The sequence below is a fragment of the Alnus glutinosa genome, chromosome 11, assembly GCF_958979055.1.
Source record: "Alnus glutinosa chromosome 11, dhAlnGlut1.1, whole genome shotgun sequence".
NCBI lineage: Eukaryota > Viridiplantae > Streptophyta > Magnoliopsida > Fagales > Betulaceae > Alnus > Alnus glutinosa.
Genome location: NC_084896.1, coordinates 8,487,667 through 8,508,856, shown reverse-complemented (window position 1 = coordinate 8,508,856; position 21,190 = coordinate 8,487,667). Strand labels below are relative to the sequence as shown.

At 37.9% G+C, this 21,190-nt stretch overlaps 2 protein-coding genes across 4 annotated transcripts; both read left to right on the top strand.

Annotated features, from left to right (window-relative positions):
• Nucleotides 1-479: 479 nt before the first annotated feature.
• Nucleotides 480-14,497, top strand: LOC133881598 (factor of DNA methylation 1-like). 3 transcript variants are annotated; one of them, XM_062320550.1, is made up of 8 exons: nt 480-705; nt 1,640-2,578; nt 2,983-3,164; nt 3,586-3,675; nt 3,781-4,068; nt 4,703-4,918; nt 5,323-5,560; nt 14,257-14,497. In XM_062320550.1, exons 2-7 carry the CDS (start codon nt 1,681-1,683, stop codon nt 5,551-5,553), a joined length of 1,905 nt encoding a protein of 634 aa, XP_062176534.1. In that variant the 5' UTR covers nt 480-705; nt 1,640-1,680; the 3' UTR covers nt 5,554-5,560; nt 14,257-14,497. The 3 variants fall into 3 exon arrangements, with proteins under 3 accessions (XP_062176534.1, XP_062176535.1, XP_062176533.1); XM_062320551.1 differs by lacking the exon at nt 14,257-14,497 and adding an exon at nt 12,652-14,122; XM_062320549.1 differs by having other exon boundaries at nt 482-705; nt 14,248-14,497.
• Nucleotides 14,498-16,708: 2,211 nt separating this feature from the next.
• Nucleotides 16,709-20,381, top strand: LOC133882273 (uncharacterized). The gene is made up of 2 exons (XM_062321403.1): nt 16,709-16,899; nt 19,947-20,381. The coding sequence occupies exons 1-2, from the start codon at nt 16,814-16,816 to the stop codon at nt 20,050-20,052; spliced, it is 192 nt and encodes a 63-aa protein (XP_062177387.1). The 5' UTR covers nt 16,709-16,813; the 3' UTR covers nt 20,053-20,381.
• The last annotated feature ends 809 nt before the right edge of the window (nt 20,382-21,190 follow it).

Here is a 21,190-nt window from a genome sequence, read left to right as displayed (position 1 = left end):
TACAAACTAAATATTTTATGCATATAACATATTTTTTTCTCAGAAGTTAATTTATGCATCAAAGTATGACCCTGGAAGGGTCTCTTAATTTTAGTCATGGGACCGTGAAGAAGATACTGTATTAGAAAACTCGTATTGGAAAACTGTACCAACAGATGTTAATGGTAATTTTTACTGCCACGTCAAGAAATGAATATTCAAGAATGAGTATTTGGGAATTGATCGAATATTATGTGCTGAGATTGTATTAAGAAATAGGGTTTTGAGAAAAAAAATTTTCTCAAAAATGCGTTTTTCATTTTTAAAGCAAAAAAAAAAAAAAAAAAAAAAAAAAGTTATAGAAGTACTTTTTAAATTTTGTACCAAACGGATATTTTTTTATTTTGCACAATTTTATATGTACGAAATATACATTTTAAGCTCCGCTTTACGTAGCAATCCTCAAATTCCAAACATGTGAAAGTCGAGATCCAAAGGACTAACAACGACGCACCAGGGGTAAAACCGCCAACTAAAACCAACAAAAAAACAAACCCACACTATTACTCTTCCACTAGCCAGTGTCTGTGTCAGGTCTGTGTTTAGGTGCTTTCCTCAACTCCTCCCTCCGACCAAAGATCCGAGCTGTTTGGGAAACCCTAACCCTAAAATCCCACATACGAACCGCAAAGTTTCGCCTCGTCAAGCTGTCACAATCGCTTTCAGGTGCTCTCTTTTCTTTCCTTCTCTGTTAAATTTGAGCTTTACACTGTTTAAAATTGGAACTTTCCTTTGTTCTCTTTGAGCTTTGCTTATACATTGCTTTTCATGGTGAGTAGATCGATAACATTGTTGGGCTTTGTTTGGTTTCCGAGAAAAGAATGAAGTGAACCCAAAAACTTAATTTGTTTTAAGAGCATGTGAGTTATAATTTTCTTTTTCTTTTCGTCTCATCTGTTTCTTCTCAATTTCTTACCGACCTAATATTATCTGAATCAATTGAAAAAAAGGTTTTTCTTTTCCTGCCTGTGTAATTACAGAATATAGAGAAAACCTGTTTCCTGAAAGCTAAGAGAAAGCTCTTAGTTTGGAAACAAAATTACATAACTGGCAGGGTGATTAAGCAACTTTACAGGTAGATAAGAAGCTAAGAGCTTGTCCATTTCTTGGAAGTTTTAGAATTCTGTTGGTTTGTAAGTGACATTGATGTTTATATATGAGGATTCCCTTCTGCATTTTGAAATAATTTCATTCTTCAGAAATTATGTGCAAGTAAAGCTTGTCTGTCCTCTAATCTCTCAGAGGCATCAGCACTGGCATTCCTGGTCTTCTTGTTGCTCTCTTTGAGGCTAAGGCTTTTATTTCTCACATTAGGCCGTGTTTTAGAGTGGTTGAATTGGACACCATCTACGTTAATCCGGCAAATGTGGGAGTTCTTCTTTTAAACTTTTAAATGATTGCTTCGTTGCACATTGCAGTCTTGCAATATTCTTTGCAACATCATTTATCTTTCAGTGTGCCCTGGCCTTATGCTTGTCTGGATGAGAATACAACATAGCATCACTCTTCTAAACTTGCTGGATGCAATCAATGATTTTACTATTTATTTATTTTTTGGGTGAAACTGCTGCTTAATGGTCATTGGAATGTTATCTTACAGGCTCCTAGTCTGAGTATTTCCGGTGTTTGTATCAAAGTCAAATGGACTACAGCTCTGAAGAGTCAGATATTAGTGAATCTGAGATCAATGACTACGTAGAGAAACCATATGAACAGCTGAGGGCTGGAAAGTACAAAGTTAAAGATCTCAACGGCACGCTCAGATGTCCCTTCTGTGCTGGAAAGAAGAAACAAGATTATAAGTACAAGGATTTGCTTCAACATGCTTCTGGAGTGGGTAAAGGTTCTGCTAACAGGAGTGCAAAACAAAAGGCAAACCACCTTGCCTTGGCAAAGTACTTGGAGAATGAACTAGCAAGTGAAGTGGATCAAACCCAATGTCCAATTTTACCAATACCTGTCACTCAGCCTCCAAAGCAAGATGATCTTTATGTGTGGCCTTGGATGGGCATCATTGTTAACATAGTGTGCAACCAAAGGGATAGAGAAACTTTTCATGGTTCTGAATATTGGTTGAAAAGGTTCAGTAAATTTAAACCATTGGAAGTTAATATTTTCTCTGATGAAAATGACCTAAATGCACAAGCTATAGTGAAATTTAATAATGATTGGAACGGTTTCATGAATGCAACTGAATTTGAGAAATCGTTCGAAACTGAGCATTGTAGCAAGAAGGATTGGAATGAACGTAAAACACATCTTGGCTCTAATACATATGGGTGGTGTGCACGTGCTGATGATTATGATGCAGAAGGTCCAATAGGGGATTTCCTTCGCAATAAAGGGCAGTTAAGAACTGTATCTGACATTGTCAAGGAAGCAGCTCAGACCAGAAACAATGTTGTGGCAAATCTAGCCAATGAAATCGATATTACGAATGAAAATCTCAATGAACTACAGTACAAGTACAATGAAAAGACCATGTCCTTAAGTAGGATGCTCTTGGAAAAAGACAAGCTACACTCTGTTTTTCTTGCAGGTTTATTCCTGGTGCTCTATGTTTTTTTATACGTGCTTCCTAATACAAGCACATGCTCATTTGCAGCGTCTCGTGTCTGGTGAAACTTGCCTTTTTGTTAGGTTAATGCTTAGCCAAACTTGTCTAAATATAGAAATGGTGGCACTGTAGGTCCAAAAGGTGTTATGCATGTTCAGTTCACTATCCTTGACAAAACAACAAAATTTTAGGCTTGTACTTACTCGTTACTATGCCTTATGAAAGGATTTTTTTTTTTTTTGAAGGTTACACTTTGAAATAAGTTTGTAGTGTTGAGACCCAGGAATTAGACAGTCACAAAAAATCATGCCATCATTTTAAATTATGTTAATGTCATCATCATTATGCATGACATGAAAATGATATTTAACTGTTTGATTTATCAGAAATAAGGAAGATGCAGCGGCTTTCACGTGATAATGTTCGAAGGATATTTGATGAACATGAAAAACTAAATCACGAATTGGAGACTAAGAAAAAGAAACTTGATTCCTGGAGCAAACAACTGAACAAGCGTGAAGCACTAACTGAGCGTGAGAGACAAAAGCTTGATGAGGATAAGCAAAAGGTGATATATGGGAATGTGGCATTTCCAAACAATCAATTTTTTTTTTTTCAATAAATAAGATTTTTTTATAATTCAATTTCACTTTCTTATGTGTTGGTTATAAATCTTAGTAGTTTTAGACATGTTGGTATGATTTGATCTAAGCTCGTTTGGGTGCTTGTCCCATGCTGGTCTACTTTCACTTTTATTGTAATGGTATATTTACTGTTATCCTTCATATCTACATCTTTATATATAAGCTTACTGCCCCAAGTATCTTTCAGTTTGAACTGAATAAAAACTACTAGTATTGGCTTATTTGAAATAAATAAATGACAGATTTAAGAGAAGCTCTTTGAAGTGCTACATGCAAAACATTTGCTTTGATGATGTACAACTACACTTCATGCTGGGTACTGATGTTTATTTTTGGTACTTCTAGCATGATGTGAGGAACAATTCACTTCAATTGGCATCCATGGAGCAGAAAAAGGCCGATGAGAATGTCTTAAGGCTGGTTGAAGAGCAAAAGGTGTGTGACTCAGGTTTTAACTAGAGTCTGTTTATGCTGCAAAAGAGTTGCTCTTCATTTTACACTTTCTGTAGCATTTATTAATCAAGAATTTTAATTTTTCAGAGGGAGAAAGAGGAGGCCATTAGTAAGATACTTCAGTTGGAAAAGCAGCTGGATGCTAAACAGAAATTGGAAATGGAAATTGAAGAAATCAAAGGGAAACTACAGGTGATGAAGCATCTTGAAAATGAAGATGATACATCAGTTCGGAAGAAGATGGAAGAAATGAACGAAACATTGCAAGAAAAAGTTGATGATCTAAACGACATGGAAGAAATGAATAATGTTCTTATTGCTAAAGAGCGATCTAGCAATGATGAGCTACAAGAAGCTCGCAAACAATTCATTGCAGTATGATTTCTTTTGCTATATATATGTTTGTCTATTTGCATGTGTCTATGTATTTGGGGACCTTATGCGTCTAATAGTCACTAGTTCAATAGTGTGCTAAAAAGTGGTTTAGCATCATTGTGTTGAAGATTGTATTAAATGTGTCTTAAAATATGTAGTTTCAAGTTACACATAGGAATCAGGAACCAACTGATTGAAATGTCCCACTTGAGAGATCTCAAAAATCAGAAGTAGCAAATGTCTTATTATCCAATTCACATTGTCGTTTCTGAAAGGAGATAGAAACGAGATGAAGTACCTTAATCATTGATGTGCTTGTGACTGGTCACTTTAAGAAACAAGCCAATGACATTCAATTGATAGCAATTGTGTGAGCTAATTCTTTTTAGTTTTCTTGAAACGACTGCAAGAGTTTGAGGATAAGAGAGGACTACCACCAATTGTGTTGTCCTACATGCCATAATGGCGTCTAATGGACCATAAAGTAAAAAGACATAGGCTCCTAGAGATGAATCTCCCCATAATCATGCCATATACTAAAATCAAAGGAAAAAAAATTGCATTAGTAACTTTTTCATGTTTACATGTGTAACTAATAAGTAATGGAAGCTGCTTTTCTTTTTTCCTTCTTTAGGGTTTGACGGAGATGATGCTGGGCGGTCGCACTAATATTGGAATAAAGAGAATGGGAGAAATTGATTCGAAGCCGTTTCAGAATACATGCAAGCAGCGATTTCCCCTTGAGGAAGCAAATGTGCAGGCCTCGACACTATGCTCCTTGTGGCAGGAGAATTTGAAGGATCCAAATTGGCATCCTTTTAGAATTGTTGATATCGATGGTAATACCCAGGTATATTCTTTTAAATACTGTTTAAGCCTCTTATTGCTGTATTCATGTATGCACTTGTTTAGGAGCTTGTGTGAATTTGCATTTGTCATTTATATCATATAGTTGTTTATGTTGTTATTATAAAAGCATGAATCAAAATTAGTTTGTAGATATTTGATTTTTGCTTACAAGTTATTCATGATGGGCTGAACTGTCTCCTAATTGATTGCACAAATTTTTTCTCATATGAAGTGTGTGCTTTAAAGCATTCAAACGATGACTGAAAAAGAAAGTTGTTTGTGTTGGTTTGTCTGATTTCATAAGCCCCAAGTATACATCCTGTGTACTTAGGGGCGCCTTACGCTTTTTTAATGAAAATCTCTTACTTATCAAAAAAAAAAATATTTTGACGCTCTTTGATGCAGGAAATAGTAAATGAAGAAGATGAGAAGCTACGAAGTCTCAAACAGGAGTGGGGGGAAGGGATATACATGACTGTCATTACAGCATTGAAAGAGATAAACGAGTATAATCCAAGTGGCCGTTACATTGTTTCTGAGCTCTGGAACTTCAAAGAAGAAAGGAAAGCCACATTAAAGGAGGTCATCAGTTACATCTTGAAGAATATCAACACACTTAAGCGCAAGAGACAGTGAGGCAGAGGTTAGTATTTTATTCATATATCTTAATTGAAGTTTTAATTAAGTGCAATGGATTTAAAATATTAAGCTCATTTGTAGGCCAATTGGCATATTGGGATTGCCTTGCCAAATAAGCTCCAAAGCTAATTGACATAAATATTGGTTATTAAAATCTTTCGTTTCCAAAGATACAATTATTTTTCAAAATGTAAGAGATAACTCCCATGACTGTCAAGAAATGTAGTTAACTATCACTACAAATGAGCTGATGAAGTTGTTTGGTAAGTAAATGGGAATTGGAATATTTATTTGAATAGTAGTATGAAATGATTGATGTGATATAAAATTTGAGAATGTTTTATAGAAAAGTGAAAAAGTTTTGTTTTGTAGTGAGTTTTTTTATTTGAATAGTAATAAAAAATTATTGATGTGATGTAAAAAGTGTAAAAAAGTTGGAATGTTTTTGATTTGATTTTTTTGGGAGAAGTGAAATGGGAATTGAAAATATTAGGATGGGTTACCAAACAGGCTCGATATATGTACATTGATGGGACTTCCAACTTTTGCAAATTCATGATGCAGTGAGTGAAATTATTTTTTATGAAACTTAAGTTCAATCTAAATTGTTATATAGAAAGGTGAGAATGAGTATAGATAAGCATGTTGGTTGAATATCTCCACCTAATTTTCTAATTGTGAACCATGCCCCCCCCTGCCCCCCCAAATCATGTTCATCTTCAGAAGGTTATGAATGACAACAGGAGTTTGTTCCAGAGGTATGGTTTTGTACCTCTTAGTGATTAGCGATGGGCTATCTAGGTTACTTCTATGTTGAAGTGAAATCTTTCAAAATTCTATATGAAAGTAGGAACAGAGGTATTCATCTAGTTGAGAGGAGCAAATGAGTTCACTGTGCGGTGATTTTGGGCAAGCCGAGTGTGGGTTGGCTGTTAAAAATGGTGGAGTTGATTAGAGGAGACGATCAACGGGACTTCTGTAAGACTTTCATAGTGGATAGTATAGCGCAAGTTGCTTAGAGGTGTGTGAATAGCCATGGTAGATTTTTGGATGTATTAGAATATGGTGCAAAAGGGTGGCAAAGTTTCATCATCATCCCAGAGAGCCAAGAAAGGAGTGTGTGGTCCACTATTTTGAGAAGAAAGATACTGTTGGGAGTAGTTATGGAAAAGAGCTTGGGGCTAGTCTGGTGATGTTGTGGCTAGAGGATCATGGATGATTGCCGTATGTGGAGGCTCTGGTAAGGAAGGGACATTCTTAGGAATTTGGGTCTTCGAGTAGGGGTATTGTGGGTAATTTGGGGACTCAAAAGGTAAGAGAAACGCCCCATACTCCCTCTCTTCGCGAGCGGTGGCGCTTGTAGGCGCGTCACGCAAGCTCTCAAACTCAATTCACTTTCATCTTCTTTCCTCTACTCTCTTTGTCAAGGAGTGTTAAGAAAAGAGAGGATCGGCAACCCTGAAGAGATCTATGTTTGCATCTCTTTGGTTTTCAGCCATGTGAGGCGCGGTTGTTGTGAACCCCTTTGGGGGTTGTCGTGTGCGGTAGGGTATGGAGAGTCGATTCTTTGTAGAGGCTAAATCCTTCATCTTCGTGGTGGTGAAAGGGTCTGTTGAGTTGAGGGTGGCAGAGAAGAGGAAAGGATTCTCAAGGTGGGTTCTATTGGGTGAGCGATGCATTGCTTTGCTATTGTCGATGGTGGAAGAGGTGTTGTGAAATCCTGGCTCCGAGGATTTCGTTAAATCTTTTTCAGGTAGGGTTCGAAGGTGACTATCGTTCGGAGAGGTGGGAATAGCTTCAGCCGGTTCTTGGAGTTGGTGGTGTATGCTGTGGGTGGCCGGAGAGGGATGGTTGTGTTTCCTAAAGGCCGTGATGGGCGGGATTGGGGTCGTGTTTCGGGGGAGTTGAGCAAAGCGTTGCTGTTTTTGGGGACCACGGTGGTGTCGTCTTCTTCTAGTGGTGTCCCAGTGAGGAAGAGTTTGGGCAAGGTCGCAAGTGTTTTGTCGTTCACTGAGGTGGTGCGCTCGCCAGTTGATGGCGGGCCTCTGGTTTAGACAGCGGCAGTGGTTTGGTGCGAGGTGGAGATGATCATTTCGTTGGGTCCGGAGCTGGAGTCTTTCTGGCAGGCGGTGGATTGTTACGCTTTGGAGAGGTCCTCTTCCGGTCCTCTGGGTAAGGACCTTCTGGCATGCTCCAAGAAAAGGGCTGCAGGTGACGCATCAGTGCAGGAGTTTGGGGTCTTCGGGAAGCTTGATATTTTTGAAGAGTGGTGGTTGCCGTCAGTTGCTCCTCAGTTGCCGTTCCGGCGCTCTTTCAGTCGCCAGTAGACGTGGGTTTCTCGATGGGGTGCTTGTCAGTAGGTTTGGCGTCGAATCCATTTGGCAAGGGGGGTGTTCCTTCCCCCTTTTAAGTGGGTTCTGTTTCCACCGAGGCCGTTCTCCTCAATGCATGGGTGTTCTCCCCAGTTTTTACCTGGGATGTCTTGGAGGGAACAACAGTCTTCTTGGGTCTGCGAGGTGGGTGAGTCTTCGAAGGGGGATGATCCTGGGGGAGGGGTTGTTTACCCCAGGGTAGTGCAAGATGTTAAGTCGTGTTTTTGCACGATGAGGATTTCTTTCCAGGTGTCTGAGAAGCGTTTTCTGGATTTCTTGACCTTTGTTGATAAAGGGCAGCTCTCTGACTCTGCTCCTAAGAAAAAAGGGAAAAGAGATGTCAAGAATCTAGAATGCTCGATCAATTTCAGTGCTAGGGGTGTGGGTTCTAGCCAGGTTAGGGGCAAGAAGTTGAGGGTTTAATGGAGCCTTTCTTCTGTTTTTGAGTTTTTTTGGGTGTTCTTCATTTGTTTTCTGTTTTTCTTTTGTTTTGTTGTATAGTCCATGTATGCTTAAGGGCGCCTTTACGTTTTTTTAAGGCTATTTCTTTTATTACCTATAAAAAGAAAAATGGTAGGAAGGAGTGATAGATTGAGTTTTCCTTTGAGGGCATGGAATCCCCTTAATTTTTGGTATGTAAAAGAGCTGTTGGTATCCTTTAAAAGGGAAGTGGAGAGGTGTATGACTCAAGGAATAGCGTTAACCACATCTGCGCTATCACCCCAAAAGGACTAATCAATTTTGAAGCTTTCTTAGAATCCCTTATAAAGTCCAGTTTTACTTAGTAACTAGGCAATGTAAGACTAACACCCATGAGTGTCTTTATAAACCACTTACTCTATATAAGCTATTCATCTCTTGCCAATATGGGACTAAGGTGTTACAAAGTTCCCCCCTTAAACCCATGACGTCCTTGTCAGGGTCATGTCATGCATTGCTCTAGTACCACATGACCTGACATTACTAGGTGGCTTTAATACCATTTGTATCGACCTAAGGAAAAGCGCTAGACACATCTGTGCTATCACCCCAAAAAGACTAGTCAATTTTGGAGCTTTGCTAAAATCCCTTTTAAAGCTCAATTTCACCTAGTAACTAGGCAATGTGAGACTTAGCACCTATGAGTATCTTTATAAACTACTCACTCTATATGAGTTATTCATTTCTTCCCAATATGGAATTGAGGTGTTACAAGAGGTATCTGGAGATGTTAGAAGTGGGCCAAACATATGGGCCTGGGAATGTAAATTCTATTTGTAAGCCCACTGAAGGAGAAAAGGCTCTGGTTACGGGGAATGAAGGATTGGGCTCGATATTTTCCAGGGCCAATGTGGCCATTAGGCTAAATAAGCCTATAGGGTCAGATGGGAAGAAGATTATGGGTGAGGTGATTGAAAGAATTGAAGTCCAAACCCTTTCGAAGACTCGTGATTTGGGGTTGTATATCATCGGCAGTCTCAACCAATAGTTAAGGTGAAATGGAGGGTGAAAGAAGAAGTGGGTTGTGTGGCGAGTTCGAGCAAGGCTAGTAAGACAGACGTTTCTCCAGCAGCAACTCGGCAAGAAGTTGTGAGTAATGTAGTCAAGAAGGGAGTTGATGTTGGGGCATCATCAAGCTCGGTGATTGGTTAGACAACGACAGAAGATGCCGGAGCATATGGGTTCTTACACAAACAAGACTGAAGGAGGGGGGGGGGGGGGGGGGGGGGGGGAGTTGATGCTGGGTTTCAAGCAAGCTTGGCGATTGTTCAGACCATTATGTAAAAAGTAGTTGGAACAACTGGGTTTTACTCAGATAAGACTGAAGGAAAATTTGATGCCATTGGGGAAGGAGTTCTACGGCAGGAGTGGGCTGGTGTTACAGGGAAGTTCATCGTGTGTTGTTTTTGGCGTTTGTTTAGGAGGTAACAATGAAGGGAAAGGTTTGGGGGTGAGTGGGTCCTTGGAAGTGGGTATGCCTTCAGAGAGCTCGTTAGTTCAAAGGGTAGACTATCATTTGGGTGATCAATATTTGCATTAGGTGGTAGATTGTGGACAAAAGAATAAAAGGCCCATATTGAATTTATGATCTGGGGCCCCTTTGGCGCTCTTGGAGAATGGGGTAGGGAAAGAAAGTTTTGAGGGCCAGGAGTAAGGGTAAACTATTTGAATGGAATTGAGTATGAGATTGGAAAAGGTTTATCGTGGGGATATGATTCATCCATCTATGGCTGTGGTGACTTACTCAGATGAGGAGTTTAAGTGAGCCGTTGAATGTTTATCCAGTTGTTGTAGTTGAGGAATAGAGAGTGTTGTATTCAGTGTCTTTAGATTGGGTGGTTGAGGGTAAAAAATTTGTCATGTAGTGGGGTATCATGTGAGGGTTTCAAGGACCAATTGTTGGCTTTGTTCACTACAATCAAAGCAAGTTGGCATCAGAATGGTGAGTAGTATTCTGGATTTAAGTGTTAAGTCAGCTAATATTGGAAATTGTGAGTTAAAGAGATTGGTGTGTTTAGTTAATTATGACATTAAGGGAGGTAACTCTAATAGTGTGAAAGGAAAGGGAAGGGGTGCTAATTGTTGCTTATGAAACCTAAGATTGTATCATGGAATGTGACAGGGTTGAATGAGAAGGAGAAAAGATTGAGGATTAGAGGTCTTTTTGCGGATTGGAAGGCATATATTGTTTGTTTACAAGAGACAAAAATGGAGTATATATCTAGGGAGGTAATTCATACTTTATAGGGTTGCAACATGTGGAGACTGGTCATATTTGGGATCGAGAGGGCGGCGTCAAAAGGGATTTGTTAATGTGAGATAGGTGGGTGGTGGAGAAGATTGAGGATTGGAAATTTTTTTGCAACCGTGCTCCTTTATAAGTGTTATTGAGAATTTTGAATAGCCGTTTGTGGGTGTGTATGGCCCTCATGATGATGTTGAAACAAAATGTCTTTGGGATGATTTGGTTGGCCTTATGAGTTTATGGGAGGTGTCGTGGTGTATTGAGGGTGATTTTAATGTTCGATTTCCTAGTGAAAGATCAGGTGATCCTAGACAGTCATTAGCGACGTTGGATTTTTTAGCATTCATTTTGTATCAGGGCCTCATGGACATCGTGCTTGGAGGGGAGAATTTTACTTGGTCTAATAATCGTGATTCTCAAGCATGGTTTAGAATTGATAGGTTCCTTCTATCTCTGGATTAGGAAGAACATTTTCCGAATGTTGCTCATAGATGTCTTCCTAGAATCCTGTCGGATAACTTTTCTTTGATGTTGGATAGTTGTGAGGCGGGTAGGGGTAGTTGGTATTTTTAGTTTGAAAATGTGTGGCTGAAGTCAAAGGGTTTCGTGGAGCTGGTTGTCCTGTTATTATTAGGGTTCTCCTAGCTATGTTGGCACAAAAATTGAAAGCATTGAAATAATATTTGAAGAAATGGAATGCGGAGGTTTTTGGTAATGTAGGGAAGCGAAAAAAGGTTCTTTTGGATGGTATCCGTGAACTGGATATGATTGCAGAGGGAAGACCTTTAAATGAGGGTGAAAGGTAGAGGAAGAGAGATATTTCTAGAGAGTTGGAGAGGATCATCCTTCTTGAAGAAGTGAGTTGGAGGCAGAAGTCATTGAGAGAGTAAGATAAAAATACTAAATTCTTTCATCGAGTGGTGAATTCACATAGAAGCAATAACTTGGTGTAGTATTTAGTTGTTAACAAGGCTATGTCTACATAAATAAGGGAGCATATTGTATAGTTCTACAAACGGCAATGTTTCGAATAGTATAGTTGGCAACCAAAGTTGGATGGCCTTTCTTCCTTTCCATTGACAAGGAGGAGTGAAAAATTGGTTGGAAAGACATTTTGAAGAAAGTGAAGTGTTACAGGTGGTGAGAGACTTGAATGGTGATAAGGCCCTAGGACCTGACAGATTCTCTATGGCTTTGTTTTTTTAAAGTGTTGAGGTATTAAGAGAGGACATCATGAAAGTATTCAAGGAGTTTCATGGCCAAGGGAAGTTTGATAAAAGCTTTAATGCTACTTTTGTGTCCCTTTTCCCCAAGAAAGCCGATGTAGTGGACATTTAGGATTTCCATTCAATTAGTTTAGTGGGTGGTTTTGATAAAGTTATTTCTAAGGTCTTGGCGAACAAGCTGAAATCGGTATTGGGATCATTTGAAGTTAATAGAATGCGTTTATCAGAGGTAGACAAGTTCTGGATTCTATCATGGTAGTTAATGAATGTCTAGATAGTTGGATTAGATCTAGGGAACTTGGAGTGTTGTGTAAATTTGATTTGGAGAAGGCGTACGATCATGTTAATTTGGAGTTTTTGCTATATTTGTTGAAGAGATGTGGAGTTGGAGGGAGATGGAGACATTGGATAGCACATTGCATCTCTACGGTCTGGCTTTCCATTCTCATTAATGGTTCTTCTTCTGGTTTCTTTAGCAGTTTGCGTGGATTAAGATAGAGGGATCCGTTGTCTCCATTATTGTTTGTGGTTGTTATGGAAGCACCAAATATGATGATATATGCTACAATGGATAGGAGATTCTTATCAAGATTTTCAGTCGGATCGAGGAATAATGAAGATATTATAGTCACATTTATTGTTTGTAGATGATGCTTTGATTTTTGTGAGGCGGATTGTGAACAATTTTGTCATTTGCAGTGTCTTTTCTTATGTTTTGAAGTGGTTTCGGGGCTGAAAATTAATTTGACTAAAGCAGAGTTGGTTCTTTTAGGTGATATGGGTGATTTTGAGGCTTTGGCTCATATTCTTTGGGAGCTTCTTACAAGGCTACTACTATTTGGAATGACATTATTGAGAAAATGAAACATCGTTTGGTAGGATGAAAGAGGCTTTATCTGTCCAAGAGAGGCAAGTCGACTTTGTTAAAAATTCTTTCTTTCTAATTTGCCGACGTATTACGTCTCTCTTCTCTATTCCTGTACATGTGGCTAATAGGCTTGAAACACTTTTGAGGGATATTTATGGGGTGGACTTGGTGATGAGTTTAAATTCCATTTAGTGAATTGGTTGGAATTTTGTACTCCAATAAAATTAGGAGGATTGGTGGTGATAAAAAATCTGATTTAATTTCACCGAGCTCTTTTGAGAAAGTGGTCATGGCGGTATGCTACGGAGATGTAAGTTTTGTAGAGATTGGTGGTGGAAACTAAGTATGATAGTTTGAGGGGATGTTGGGTAAGGAGGTTGTGGGGCCCTTCGGAGTGGGGAGTGTGGAAGTATATAAAGAGGGGATGGGAAGCTATCTTTAGATTTGTTAGATATGAGGTAGAAGATGAGTCCAAGCTGAGGTTTTGGCGTGATTTATGGTGTGGGGAACAACCCTTGAAGATTTCTTATCTAGACTTATTTAGTATTGCATGTAGTAAGGGTGCGTAGGTGGCGGATTATGTGCAATTCCAAAATGAAAACCTTCAATGGAATAGATTCTTTACCAGACGAGTGCATGATTGGGAGGTGGAAGCGGTCTCTTATTTCTTTGAGTTGTATTTTCACATAGTAAGGCAAGGAAGAGATGATAGAATTTGTTGGATCCCTTCCAAAATGAGAAAGTTTGAAGTGAAGTCCTATTATCATGTGTTATCCATTCCTGCTCCAAATGGCAATGGACTCGCCGATCAATCAGTAATGAAACAGAGGGATTCGAACCCTCGATAGTTCATTTCTTCTTCTTTTTTTCTTTTATTGTTATTTATTATTATTATTATTATTAACTATGCTGGTTTTCAAGACCAGAGCTATCGACCACTTGGCCACCTCTCCTAGGAAGAGTATTTGAAAGAGTAAAGGCTCCTTCGAGTGACGTTCTTAGTGTGGATGGCGTATTTGTATCCAAACCATTCTCCTCAGCCGCTTGAATGGAATATTTGATGCATTGTACTTTGAAATTAGAGGTTAAATACTCAATTATACCTTAATTCCGACAGATTGTAGTTGATTCATGAATCATTTAGTTGAGGAAAGCCCTAAATTCGGATTTTGATAGGGTCTGTGTTCATAGTATTTCATTAAGTTTTACCTCAGCGTCAATCTACACAAATCACCAAGCAGACAGACTTGATATTTGGGGTAAAATGATGAGTCATTTCTACTATCTGTAACACCTACAATTACTTTCTAACATCATATTTGAAAAGCTCGTATGTTCCATACATCAAGCATCTAATTTGATGGTTATGAAGTTTTAACATGAATATATTCATAACTATATCATGTTGGAATCAATGATGGGCAAGTCATCAAATATGAATACACAATTCTTGTTGAAGTTTGATTTAACTGCTGTTTCATCATATGATTTTAATGCTAGGTGACGCAGGAAATTCCAAGAGGTAAATGGATGGGGAATCCATAAAGGATCTGGAAGGTGGTAGCATAAGTTCCTGGTCCATATCTTATCTCAGCTACTTGGCTCCATTTGTATGTATGGTATATACTATATATATAAGATGGGGGTCTTTTGGACTTGAATTCGACACTTGTCCAATGAACTTTATTGGTGGGAATTTCTTTAGTGACTGCAGTTTCATAGTACAATATTATGACAAAAACTTCTTCCAGGACCCTTTTTCTATTTTAATATTTGCAGCTCAAGATTTTGGCAGCTCCTGATCTGAGTTTGGCCAACTCAGCCCTAGTTTCAAAATAATATTGCATTGAGCTTATGGTGGTAATTAAATAACTTGGCCTTTTTTTTTTTTTGCCCTTTTGGCTAACACTTCGTTTGTTATGATGTGAAGTATTTTAAGTTGAAAAATATTTTCAGGTGAAAACATTTTTCGGCTTTTGGTTTGTATAGATAATCAGCAACTTCTGACGGCGACTGAAAACGGCTGACAACCTTTGGCAACCGATTTTTGGATACAAAACACCGAAAAATAAGAAAAATGTTTTTCAGAAAATATTTTATGCAAAACAAATAGAGCCTAAGGTTGTGGTAGTATTTTTTTTTCTTACTTTTGGATTAGGGATCTTTGAAAAGCTAACAGATATTTCTGACTTTCGAACTACCTTCACTTGCTACCCATTTATCAAGGGATTAAAAATTAAGATGTATTAATGAAAAAATATAGGCTTCGCCCCCAACTCTCTCTGCAACTCCCTCTATCAAACTTACCATGGGAGAGCAGCTCCAAGCTTTTGAAGCTTCTCTCCCCCCCTCTTTTCTTCCCCTCTTCTTCTCTTCATCCTGTTTGCCCTGCGCACGCCTCCTTTGAGGTCCTTATCTTCCTTTGTGATACTTTTCTTGCTAGATTTCTCACTAGCCTCTCCTCAGACTTGTTGCTATAGCATCGTTGGTGGGTTTTCCTCCACTTGATCGGATTGGTGTGCCTCCCATTAATGGCCGTGGATCCCTCGGTATTTTGAAGTTCTTAGATCTGAGGTTTTTCACCTTAGATCTACTAACTTCAGAAGGCCCATACGCCAAGCGACCCACTCTATCAGAACCATGGCTCTTCCCCCTTCAACCCACTATCAACCGTTTCATCGCCCGGCACTCCGGCGTTGGAGCGTGCAGCCCACACGCTAGATCTAGACACTGAGCGCGCTGATTCACACCGCTATCTGTTGCTAAGAACGATTTTCGGCAGATTTTCGTCACCTCCGATGCTTTGTGATAGGTTTATACTTTATGTTTTTACTTTTCTGTATTTTTCTTTGTTGGGTTATGGTCTCTTTTGGAGATCCGTTCACTAGAAGTTTTGTTTTGTTATTTGTGGTTTCAATCCTCTTCCATATCCAGATTAGTGGTCATCGAACCCTCTCAAAGGGTTTGTTTTGGACCGGGTTGAAGTCCTCTGCATGGGTCATGCCCTTGTTCACCACTTATTTGATATTTATCCGTCTTGTGCGAACCAAGCCTTGGCTTTGTTCAAGGTAAATAGGGTTGGAATATTTTCAGTTTCTCTAGGAACTGAAAACTCACAATTCCCTCCTTGGTTACCATGTTACTCTTCACGTTGGTACTACTTTTTTCAGATTTGGGTTTATTGTTGGGGAACCCACCCCTCTGCTTTAATGTTTGTACCCTTTCCGGTTGAACAAAAATTCATACTTACAAAAAAAAAAAAAAAAGATGTATTATCTGTGTTGAATAATGCTATGCAAATAAGCAAATCCTAGGAAGTAACATGCACCCACAAATGTTATTCTACGGGGAAAAGCCTATTGCACAATAATTGTGCACAACCACTCCTATTGGTGTGATCTATATGAGTAAGATACACATACATGGATCCTACTAATGTGAGTGATTGTGCACAACCTTATTGTCCAGGTACCAATCCCCTATTCTATGTAATTTTGGAAGGAAATGTTATATAGATTGTCAATGCGATCAAAGCAAAGGGCAAAAATTGGAGCAAATTTAGACATATTGTGGGCGGAATCAAAGACGGTATGCTTCACTTACAGTTGAGAAGAATTGATCATGTAAAGAGGGATACAAATTCTGTTGCTCATAGTTTAGCCAAAGAGACAGTAAAGGATGTCATGAATAAAATTTAGTTAGAAGAAATTTCAAATTGTGTCTATGGTATATAATCCGTGAGCAATTTACCCCCCCGTCTCATCATTGATTTTATGAATAAGGCATGAAATTTGTTAAAATAAAATAATACAGCTAGTTTTTATATGAAAAAATATGCCCCAAAAAAAAAAAACCCTTATAAATGCTTTAGTGATAAATACTGAATTATTAAAAATAATAAATATTAATACGATAACATTTTAATAATTATTTTTTTAAAAAAAAAAAAAAATCGAAACTATTACGTGGCATTTTGCGAAGGTCGGTTCCCAGTTAAGCTTACCATTTCTAGGCTTCGCTGAACTGAAACAGAATCCGGAGAGAGAGACAGAGAGAGAGAGAGAGAATGGCACAACCGAGCAAAGAGCCGTGCAAGAAAGAGGCATGCGACATCCAAGCCTGTCTCTCCAAGAACAACTTCCTCTCTCAGAAGTACGTTTTATGTTCATGTATTCGTGTTTATATATTTATATTCATGATTGTCTTCTGTTTGGTTGCCGATAATATGCAAGAAAACAAAAATAACGGAGAAATTTATTTAAGTTTTATCCTGTTTCGTTTTATTTAGAAATGAAAAATCAACTCTTTGATCCGAATAGCTCTGTGCTTTTCTCATTAGACGGACGGGGAATTGCTTTCTTTGTTATGTTTTCCTAGATTTTTCTCAGCATCCATCGAATACTTTTTGAATTGACGATTATCATGTTTCGATAATTAGGGTTCATGGTTGTCGTCTTTCCTAACTTGTAGCTGTCTTTTTTTGCTTTTTTTTTTTAATGATTAATTGGTTCATTACGATGATTTAGCCAATAACTATTCTGATTCACTTTCTTTGAAAGGTTTTGATGTTTTATATTGATTTGAATGATGAATCCTTCCTGTGTTTTTTTTTCCCGGTTTTATTATTATTTTTTAATTTGATTGATGTTACTACTTCCCAGAGACTAAAAATTATCAGCAAATTTATTGTTTATCGCGGATAAAGGTTAAATCAAATGTTGGTAGTCCCACTAAAATCGAGGAGGAAATTGATGTTTCGCTCTTGGTGCAAACTTTCACTTGTTTAGAATTATCAGCATCATCCAAATATGATGTTTTTGATACTCAAGGAATAATTTAAGACAAAAGTTGTTGAAGTAAGTGTAGCCAGGTAGAAGTAAAGTTGCTCCGATAGCCAAGGGGGTTATCCTGCTCGTCAGATGATCCCATCAGGGCTACAACATCCATTTAGCAGAAGTTTGCTATTGCCGGTACACATGCCCTGGCTAAACTAACAAGGCGGTGATGCTCTTATTAGCTTTTTCGTCCAGTTGGCCTCTTTAGTTTGTCTAAATGTTTGCTTGAGGATCGAGAAGATATTGGTGTTTTCTTGGTTGCAATCTTGCATTTGTTGTTAGCCAACCAAGGTCTCTCAAGTCAATATGACATTTATACGAGGCATTTACAAGAGAAGACATCATTTTTTCTTCTTGAGTGGGATCATAAAGAAGAATTTTTATCCAGCCAGTGGATATATTTCTCTTGGTATATTTCTGACTCATACCATCTTAATTTTGATGGAAGCAATTCAACATGAAGCTCATTTTTCATGACATTTTTCCTTGAAAGAATACTATACAATTAACAACAAAATTCATTTGTTTAAGACATTAAAAAAATTGAACATTTTTTCGTATCATTATAAGTGCTCTTAGAAACAGTAGCTTATGAACTCTATCATATTTGATATCTATCCTTTTTTCTTTTTCTTTCAAAATTTTTCCTACTTTCCAATTTACTTTTTTATTGTGTGTGTTTGTGGGTGGTTGGGTTTAGCTTCCATCTTCTAGTTAGTGGAAACCACATCTCAAGTTGCATATTGAAAAGAACAATTTTAAAGGCTTATTAGTTAGAAGATCATCATACAGCAGGTCCTAATTCAAAAAGGTCAATAAACGTTTTCTAACTAAGGCGCGTTTCAATGAACTTATCTGCTTTCCAACCTGTTGTCCATTTTTGGAAGGCACTCTGCTCAAGCGTTCAATTTGTAATGCAATTAGAGAGTTTCATATATGGTTTAGTTTAAGAGGGCTACCTTCATATCCTATATTTGGAGTTTTGGCCCAGAACAATGATATGCGGCCATCATGTCTTTAAAATTAGTGTTGTTTAGTGCTCATGCTTAGTGGGAGCTATTGCTCAGGTGATACTTTGGCCACCTGTTGTATGGGGTGAGTTCAGTTTGTAAACATGTGGTATGAAAAGTGACACATTACCCACCTGAGGTCCATTATGTTACTGTTTGTCAAAATCTTCCTACAAAACTGGTATCTGCAGATCATGCGCTTTAAGAAAAAGCAACCATCTATCAATTTATGATTTAGAAAAATGAAAGGTAGCACCTTACCTGCATGAATTTTTTGATTGTTGGTTTCACACTTTCACTGTAATATTTAATAGCATAATTTATGGATGATAATAGAGCTGATCTAGGTGAGTAATGTGCAACTTTCCAAACTACAAACTTGTCCTGTACCACCAGAGGGTAAAATGTAGTTTGCCCTAACTGATTTGGATCCTTATCCACATTTGAAGTCTTCTCATGGTATGTAATAATGCATGATGAGGTGAGGGTCAAACACATCCATTATTGATGGACTTTATTCAAAAATTCTCATGCAACCCTCCTATTGTCTTCTTTGACACTGCTTCTACTTAATAACCCGAGGTCATGCAATATCTGGGGTTTGCATTTCACAAACTTTGCAGTTGTTTTGGATTGATGACCTTATTACCTTTTCAACCTAAGCTATCAAGGACTAGTTAGGCACTTAGGCATATTTGGTCATTCTCAAACTTGAATTCTTGTCTAGCATTCTAGGGGGCATTTTTTGCTGCATGAAATAGTATGGCTAGCTTCGTTTTGGTAGTTTTTATAATTAAAGTAAACGTGAAAAAGATCGTTAGCAACCAATGCTTCATTAAACAGCTTCCGAAAAGGTAATAGATTCATGCTCTTTAACTTTACTTCCTCTCCTATTCCTTTGGGGGACAGCTTTCTCAATTTCCAACCGTTCAAGAGAGTTGCTACTTCCATTTTCTGAAGTGTTTGATCGAATGGTAGGACCAAGAATTACTTAAAAAAACAAAAAAGTGGCAGGGCGCAGGACCAAGAGCATTGGGTTAGTTGCAGTGATAATTATAACTTAAGTTTAGGGAGTACTTATTGGCGCTGTATTTGCGGCTTTGAATTTGATGGAACTTGATTTTCTCCCAGCTTTATTATCATCTGTACCACTTTTCCCTTTAGCCAATTTTTTTTTAACAGTTTTGAGTTACTTTTTTTTATTCTAACCCAATTTATGATGTTGGTCCTCTTAGTGTCACCTAAACCTGCATGCAGTAGATTTCCCAATGGGTTGTTTCATGTATTGAGATATTAAAGCATTAGTTAAAATCTCAATTTGTGTAATCTTGATGCCATTGTGTTAATGCTGTAGGTGCCTTAAAGTTATTGAATTGCTGCAGTCCTGCTGCGAGAAATGTGATTATAAGTCAACACACTGTGCATCTGTCTCTGACCTTTTGAAGCAAAAGCCCAAGTAAAAGGCATTATCTGAAAATTTTAGACTAAATATGGCTTGTGTAGATCTTTGTTTATGCCATCTTTTGGGCAAATGCTGCAGAGCCACGGCACTGGATGTGGTTAGTCAATTCTTGGAGTTTCTCTTTCTCAGACAGGCTTATGGTGAGGAACCGATTCCAAACTTATTGCAGTGCTTGGTAGAGAGGGGGAAAACACAATAACATGATTTCATCATCTCAAAAAATGCTAGAGAAATTTTGAGATGGGGATTAGTATTACTAACTGTTGAAAGGTACATCATTTTAGTGGGATACTTTTTACATGTCTGATTGGTGCTTATTTGTACATACGATCTGAATTTTAATTATTTTCATGTTCAAGAAAAGAGGCAACCAGTTATTTTCAACTCATTTTCTTTTTTTCTTTTTTTTTTTTTTTTGTCTGTCCAAGTGATTTTTTTGTAGTTTACTTGTATTACTCCCACTACTGCTGTTGTGCACAATTATGACGTAAATGTTAAATGTAAGACATTAATTTGTAGTTATGATGAGCATTAATCGAATAGACGCGTTTCCCTCAAAAATCTATGAATTATTAGAGGGTTCACTGTATTCTCTCTCCTATCATCTATTCTCAAATTATGAAACAAATTTTTGCGTAAATAAAATTACTTCATTTGCCATGATCTTTCTTAAATATGTCCATTTCAGAGAATTTATTCACTGATTAGTCACTAGTCAGAACTTAAAAAGAGCCCATGACCTCATGGAAGAAGTAATGCAATGTTACCAATTGCTGAGAGCAATGGCTAAAGTCTTGGTCATTTTACATTTATCTTTTAAATAACATGTCTTCTAACGCCAAAAAATTCAGATTTTAGGAACACATTATATGAGGGGGCATCCTCCTTTGATGAAACTTTTGTAAGACCAAATTAACAGAAGAATCAAGGGGAAGATTATTGCAGTTTTTTTTATGTCTCCTTCGTAATTCTTTTCAGACCCTAGCCTCTGAACAACTACCTCAAATAAACCGAATCTCTCAACGCAATTTCTGGCTACTTTTCTTGTTTCAGTTAAAATCCTCGTTCGTTGGAAGTTGCTTCCAGAGGAGATTGTGCTTCTTTTTTTTTTTCTTTTGGCGGTTTAACTTCTGAAT

Excerpts from the sequence above, each read along its gene's own strand:
- LOC133881598 (XM_062320550.1), top strand. The coding sequence starts at position 1,681 with ATGGACTACAGCTCTGAAGAGTCAGATATTAGTGAATCTGAGATCAAT. Across the intron at positions 3,165-3,585 it reads TTGATGAGGATAAGCAAAAG|CATGATGTGAGGAACAATTC; the intron begins GTGATATATGGG and ends TGGTACTTCTAG. Across the intron at positions 4,919-5,322 it reads ATATCGATGGTAATACCCAG|GAAATAGTAAATGAAGAAGA; the intron begins GTATATTCTTTT and ends TCTTTGATGCAG.
- LOC133882273 (XM_062321403.1), top strand. The coding sequence starts at position 16,814 with ATGGCACAACCGAGCAAAGAGCCGTGCAAGAAAGAGGCATGCGACATC. Across the intron at positions 16,900-19,946 it reads AACAACTTCCTCTCTCAGAA|GTGCCTTAAAGTTATTGAAT; the intron begins GTACGTTTTATG and ends TTAATGCTGTAG.